Here is a 7,190-nt window from a genome sequence, read left to right on the forward strand (position 1 = left end):
AAAGGAGAGGAATTCCACGGGCAGCAGATGAGGCTAGGGAAGTTAAAAAAGAGAGAAGCCCCTTCCACTAATATCTGTAACGACAGCACCGATGTAATTTGTTTTGAATGTTCATTTTTATTGGTGTTCCCTCTGCCAAAATGTGCTTGATTACAGAACAGAGGTTTGTCCTGTGATCATTGCGCACTCCAGATAGGGGAAGGTGCAACGCCGAAGGTTCAGCTCAGGCCAGATCAAATCCCGGGCTGTTTAACGCTGAAAGGCTGCATGTTGCTATTAGTGTTAAATATATGGCTAATTATGCGTATGAAAATTAAACATCAGTGTTATGCTAATGGGGCGCCTTCAGCTGCGGATCCGAGCACTTGAGACTACCATTTAATCAAATGAATCAGTAACTAATACATCTGCACGTGTGAACTTTCACAAGATCATTTCCCCGTTCCCGTCACACCGCTAAATTATGAAAGAAATAATTATCAACACTTTCTAATTACCTAACAAAGTAATTTGGGATTCACCGTGGGGCTGGCGGGATGGGGAACCAACAGCCCCTCGCAGACAGCGTGGTGCGCGCCACGCCTCGTGGGGGTGGCTGTGTGGTGGCGGCGGCGGGGGGCTTTTGTGCGCTTTTCTGTACCTAGCGCCCCAGAAGACAGAAGGCGCCGTGGCAGCTTTTGCCAGCCCTGCCCCCAGGCCCAGGGGCGCCCGCTTTGACCACTGGAGATGAGGAGGATCCTGGGCGACAATGAGAGACATGGCTGTAACCAGATCTGCGAGCCTACCACTGGCCTGGTTTTGCCGCGGGTTTCCGGGGTCCACAGGACTCGTAAACCCCGGGTACTCTTGCCAGACCCCAGGAGGCCGGAAAATGACCACCCAGTATCCGAGGCTCAAGCCGAACTGAGCCCGCCGGCTCCTCGGCTCCACTCAGCGCCGCGCCCTTGGGGCGAGTGAGTCCAGGGCATTCGGCGCAGAGTGAGTGGAGGGGAGAGGGAGGAGGAGGAAGGTTGGGAGGGAAAGAGGGGGTGTGTGTTGGAGGGAGGGGGCGGTGCGGTCGCCTTTCCTGGGAGGAGAAGCGCGGGTTCCTGGCTCTCCGCGCGCTCTGCTTTAATCAGACCAGTGCAGCCTCGAGCTGGAGTGGCCAGCTGGGCCTGGAGCAATGCGAGCGGGCCCCAGGGAGCGGCGGCGGCGGCGCGGCGGCCGAGTGAGTGAGTTCGCCCGGAGGGCCCCAGACCCGACCCCAGGGATGTGGCAGAGAGGATCCCGGCCGGGGAGGCGCGGCCAAGGAGAGCGCTGGGCTAGGCACACGACTCTCGAGAGGACAGCGCTCTGCTGGCCGCCTCTGGTGCCACCACCCCTCCTCCCCCGCAGTGCGCGACTTCGCGCTCCCAGGCCGCGGCCAGACTCCAGAGCCGCCCAAGCTGAGCGCTGGACCGGGTGACGGCGGCTAGGAGAAGCAGTTCCCCTGTCCCGGCGTGGGGGGCGGGCGGAGGGTGGGGACGGTAGTGAGGGGAGGGCGGCTGCGCCGAGCGGTTGGTGGGTTTCTGGGAAGTTAGGCGCGCCGGGGAGGCGGGAGGCCGAAGAGCCACGGGCCGCTGAGGTCCGGGCGCGGGCGCTGCAGCCCATTGTGCGCTCCGCACGGCGCGCTCTGTTGCAGAGGAGCCCCGGCCGGGAAGTGTGGACGCGTTTCTCCCGAGGCCGGGCCGCCTCGCCCGCTCTAGTCCAGCGGAGCCGGAGCGCCTCGGACCAATCCCCGGTGATTATGCAAGACAGCGGACCAATCAGCTCCGCCAGCTCATGAATATTTATGACCTTGGCTGAGTCAAAGCTTTGAAGCGAGTTTGGGGAGCTCGGCAGCATCATGCTTAGACTTTTCAAAGAGACAAACTCCATTTTCTTATGAATGGAAAGTGAAAACCCCTGTTCCGCTTAAATTGGGTTCCTTCCTGTCCTGAGAAACACAGAGACCCCCAAAAGGGAAGCAGAGGAGAGAGAGAGACCCACACCCAGACCCCGCGAGAAGAGATGACCATGACCACCATGCCAGAAAGTCTCAACAGCCCCGTGTCGGGCAAGGCGGTGTTTATGGAGTTTGGGCCACCCAACCAGCAAATGTCTCCTTCTCCCATGTCCCACGGGCACTACTCCATGCACTGTTTACACTCGGCGGGCCATTCGCAGCCCGACGGCGCCTACAGCTCGGCCTCGTCTTTCTCCCGACCGCTGGGCTACCCCTACGTCAACTCGGTCAGCAGCCACGCGTCCAGCCCCTACATCAGTTCGGTGCAGTCCTACCCGGGCAGCGCCAGCCTCGCCCAGAGCCGCCTGGAGGACCCAGGTACGTGCGCTTGCCAGGGAGAGGGAGAGGAAAGGGTACGAAGGGAGAGAGGGAGAAGGAGGGTGGAAGGGAGGGAGGAAGGGGGGGGAGGAAGAGAGAGAGAGAGGAGGGAGAGAGGGAGAGAGAGGTGGGGGTGGGGAGGGCGCCGGAGCAATGGAGGTTTCGGGTATCAATCTATGTATGGATCCTTGTCATAGCAAAGAAAAGATTTTTTTAAAAATTCCACCCAACTCCCAACTATGCAGCAAAAGATAAATCCGAGAGCGTCCCCTGGCACTGTCTGAGCCTCTGGGCGGCTCTGTGCGCGGAGCACACAATGCCCCTTTGGAAAACAGAAACCCACATGTGCACGTATTAGTCGCAGTAATTATTTATTGCGTAGCGCTATAAACAATGTATGCAATTAAGGGTAATTAAACCTCAACTACCGCCTGCAAAAATAGCAAACTTTCTCTGCAAAGGCAGGAACTGCACGCCTGGGAACTGCCCCAGTCCGCCTGCAGAGGCCCAGGTCCGGCCCTCGGACTTTACGGGACACTTCCCTGGCTTTCGGACTTTCTTGAGCGTTCTCTGTCGGCCCAGCCTCTGCCATCCCTCGGTTGCCACTCGCCCTCGGCTCCCCGCACTAAAGGCTGTCCCTGCATTAATAGCAGCCCTCGCTTCTGCTGTCCCTCCAGGGGCTGACTCGGAGAAGAGCACGGTGGTGGAAGGCGGTGAAGTGCGCTTCAATGGCAAGGGGAAAAAGATCCGCAAACCCAGGACGATTTATTCCAGTTTGCAGTTGCAGGCTTTGAACCGGAGGTTCCAGCAAACTCAGTACCTAGCTCTGCCCGAGAGGGCGGAGCTCGCGGCCTCCTTGGGACTCACGCAGACGCAGGTACCTTGCCGCTGCCCCTCTGCCAAGCGGGCTCCCCGCGGCCGGCCTGCGCCCGGAGCTTCATTTCTGGCTCTCTGGGCCTCAGGGTCGGAGACTGTGTGCGCGCGTGTGTGCGTGTGTGTGTGTGTGTGTGTGTCCGTGTCCCATCCCTGGTTCTCCCTGCGTCTCTCCTTCCTCGCTAGTTCTCTCTGCCCGGGCTCTGTGCCCGGACTCTGTCGCTGCACTCTGTACTCCGCACTTTCCTGCCGCCGGGCCCTCACTCCCTGGACAATCTGATTAGGGCGTGGAAGGATTTCCCTAGACGTTTTGTTTGGGGACTCTGAGGTCACACGTGCCCGAACAACTGGAACAATAGACGCTGGGCTTAATCCCTTCTTTGCCTTCAAAGTGTGTGGCTAATCACTCAGGGCCTGGGCCGGAGCCTCTGTCTCCCTCCTCCTCCTCACCGGGTTGGGGTAAGGGGAAATCCTTTCCTCTGCTTTCTCACCTCCCAAGTCCCAGACCCTGGAGGAGGAACGGGACCTTCCTTCTGGGATTGCTCTAAGACTCTGGGGAGCCCATGGGTTTTCTGATCAGGTTTCCAACGTCTGGGCCGGGATTTGGAGTAGAGCTGGGGAGAGCAAACAGACACTAAGGAAAGGTTGATGTAAGTCCAAATGAAAAGTTTAACAAAACCTTTTGGCCTCCTCAATCAGCCCCCGACTCACTCAAGGGCAGAAAGGATGGAGCAAAGAGAAAGCAGGTGGCATTACAAATAAATTTCTTCCACTCCTTTCCTCCACTCGATTCTTTTATTGATGTTCATATTGGACTTGAAGACTCGATGTTGTGCAGGCGCTGCTTCTTCCCCCAGACAATTGCGAGGGTCGAGCTGAGTCCCTGACAAATGAAGGCCTGGATACCCCCTAACTCCTCACCACCACGCCCCCTTGGCTCTCTGAGAGCTTGCCCCTGCGGGCCACCAGAGGCTGGCAGCCTGGCCTCAGAGGCTTTGGTTTTTATAGGTGGTGGTGGGGCTCTGCTCCTCCAGCAGGTAGCTGCCTAGTCTCGCAGGGCGGTGAGGGGGATCTTTGCTCCACTGTCCCACGGCTCCCTTATCTCCCCGACGACCACGGTAGCCACAGTGGACCTAGCCGAGTCACCTTATTGTCCGCTCTTGCAGGTCAAGATCTGGTTCCAGAACAAGCGTTCCAAGTTCAAGAAACTGATGAAGCAGGGCGGGGCGGCTCTGGAGGGTAGCGCGCTGGCCAACGGCCGGGCACTGTCTGCCGGCTCCCCGCCAGTGCCACCGGGCTGGAACCCCAACTCGTCATCTGGGAAGGGCTCGGGCGGCAGCGCGGGTTCCTACATACCCAGCTACACGTCATGGTACCCCTCGGCGCACCAAGAAGCTATGCAGCAACCCCAACTCATGTGAGGTTGCCCGCCCGCACCCTCCCGCCTCCTTCCCGTCTCCCCCCGGCCCGGGCCCCTCCCGCCTCCCGGTCCATCCACCCTGTCCGCAAGCCCTGGGCCTGCAGAAAGGCCCAGGGGCAAAGAAGAAGGAACAGCAAAGGCAGGACGCCCGCCACCTCCTTGGAGCCCCGCGCGGTCTGGACCGGCGACTTCCTGGCGCCCACGCCCCGGCCTACGCCGCGCAGTGACAGCAGACAGCGGCCTCCGAGCGCAGGCACAAGCTCCCGAGACAGCCAGAGCAGCAAGATGAGCCAGCTGGACCCGATTCGTCGACCTTCAGCTGTGTGGGACTATCAGGAAAAAAAAAAAAAAAAAAAAAAAAACAACCCACAAAAAAACAAAAAGCAATGTAGAAAAAGCAAAAGTTTTTTTTCTTTCTGTTCTGTCTGTCTCTTGTCTCCTTTCGCTCTGTATCTGTGCGCTGACGAAGTCGAGGTCCTCATCTGTCCGCTGTCCTCATTCTGCGGCCTCTAGAAAAGTCACCAGGTCGGAAGAGGCTCGGGCCGGCAGGCCGCTCAGTTCGGCGTGCTGGGACGTTTGGTCCTTTCGGACCTTCTCCTGGGCCTGCCTAACCATCTGTGTAGCTCGCTGCGGAATTGGGGGAAATTGGAGGGAGGGGGTTTTATTTATTGAGAAATGGACTTCACCTGAGGGTGAACGTTGGCCAATTCGCAGTTCTGTGTAGCGCAAGGAGCGCCTGGTCCAAGAGTACCGATGACTTCAAATGCACCCGGAAAAACGAATAGGGAGGACCTGGTGATTTTTAACTTATACAGTAACTTTTGTACTTCACTGGTATGGAGAAGTTGGAACTTAATGCTTTGCATTTTTACATGTTCCGTATTATTTTTAAAAGAAAAAAAAGAGAAATGAAGCCAACACAATTTTCTCATCTCGGGAAAAACACTTGGTCGCTTTGCCTGGACAAGAAGGAAGATCCTAATTCCCTCCTTGGGGAGAGCGAGAGAGGACCGATGGGCAGTGAAGAAAAAGAACAGGCGGGCATATACGAGTGCCCTAAAGCCAGTGAGCTTTAAAGAAAGATAAAAGCAGCACTAATCCCCAGAGGCTTGACCACAGAAAAACGCCAGGCAGCGCCCTGGACGCCCAGGCTCCAATGCAGGATCTAATCGCTGTACATATTATTGTTGTTAATTATTATTGTTATTATTATTGTTCCGTAAACATGTTGCACAAGCTTAGCTTTTCCGTTCTGTTGTGTGTGGCTGTAAAATCTGATGCTTTGTGAAATGAGAATCTTGACATTTTACTTGTGAAATTTGGAAAATGTGATCAATTGAAATCAACCGTGTTTTGTGTTCTCTATGTCAAAGTTTAGTTTTATATTGAGAATGTTAACTTATTGCTTTGTATCTTGGGAAAAAAAGAACTTTGTAAATAAGTTATAAAGTTTCTTTGAGACAGTAAAATTATGGTTTGGAGAAAGAACTGTGGTCTGGTGTGCTGTGTGAGGGGTGCTGTGGGCTGGGCCCGGCCTCCAACTCTAGGGACGGATAAGGCAGACAGAGATAGCGACTCCTGGCTCCGGACAGATCAGAATAAGGGGCAAGGCCCTCCCCAGCGTTTGGGAGCGTTCATTTTGCTCTGCTTCCGACCCCTAAGGGGTCTGATCCCTACCTGGGTTAGAAGGGTGGGCATCGACTGTCTGGCAAGGGTCCTTGGAAGGGGGCATCAGGAACAGGTGCTGTGTGACGGAGCCGGGTCTCAGGAACCAAAGGGACTGTGAAGGCTGGCTGAGGAGATGAAAGCAGAGCTCAAAGGCAGCTGGCACGGGAGACCTGAGTGCCACCCCTCACCCAGTTACCTCGCCGGAAGCCTAGAGGACTGAAAGCAGGGACGCTGGACTTTGCCCCCCTCGCCATCGCCGCGATCTGGCCTTAAGGCTTTTGCATGCCGGCTAGGCGCGCGATCCCGACACGGAAAAGACGCGGCCAGATACCAGAAAGGGGCCGGAAGGACTCGTCTGTCCGGCTATACCCAGTCGATCAGTGAGCTCCGGGGGACAGTCCCAAGGCGCCACCTGGGCCCCTCCACAGTCACTCCCACTCACTGGGCTCCACCACGAGAAGCCCCTTTCCTCATAAAGATCACCAGCTTCTTTCCGCGCCCAGATGGAAATGCCAACCGAGGGGCAGGAGGACTCCATTGACTACTTGGAACCCAGGCGCCGTCTGAGTCAAGACCTCCCTCCCACCCACTCCCCCAACCCTAGCCCGACAGAGCTGAGGCCATGTCAGTAAGGGGGCACCTCCAGTGGAACGTTCCGATGAATTCTCTCCGGGAGAAAGTGGACTCCGATCAACCAGAACCAGATTGGCTCCCTCCACCCGGTGGCCCGGCGTCTCACCCCAACCTCAAGCCCAGACCCCACAGCCAAGCGGAGGAAGCTCAGGGAAGCTGGGGGCCTCGACGGGCTGCTTTGAGCGATTCCCGCTTCCCTCGCACTCGCCTTGCGACACTGCTTCGTACGGGCTGGCCCTCCGCCTTTGGGGGGCC

The 7,190-nt window shown here is 57.1% G+C and overlaps 1 protein-coding gene across 5 annotated transcripts; it reads left to right on the forward strand.

Moving 5' to 3' along the window:
- Positions 1-1,085: 1,085 nt before the first annotated feature.
- Positions 1,086-6,122, forward strand: DLX1 (distal-less homeobox 1). 5 transcript variants are annotated; one of them, XM_047723421.1, is made up of 4 exons: positions 1,086-1,211; positions 1,625-2,341; positions 3,019-3,218; positions 4,381-6,122. In XM_047723421.1, exons 2-4 carry the CDS (start codon positions 2,029-2,031, stop codon positions 4,633-4,635), a joined length of 768 nt encoding a protein of 255 aa, XP_047579377.1. In that variant the 5' UTR covers positions 1,086-1,211; positions 1,625-2,028; the 3' UTR covers positions 4,636-6,122. The 5 variants fall into 5 exon arrangements, with proteins under 5 accessions (XP_047579377.1, XP_047579379.1, XP_047579381.1 ...); XM_047723423.1 differs by having other exon boundaries at positions 1,661-2,341; XM_047723425.1 differs by having other exon boundaries at positions 1,968-2,341.
- Positions 6,123-7,190: the final 1,068 nt, after the last annotated feature.

Source organism: Lutra lutra, chromosome 3 (assembly GCF_902655055.1).
Source record: "Lutra lutra chromosome 3, mLutLut1.2, whole genome shotgun sequence".
In the NCBI taxonomy this organism is placed as follows: Eukaryota; Metazoa; Chordata; class Mammalia; order Carnivora; family Mustelidae; genus Lutra; species Lutra lutra.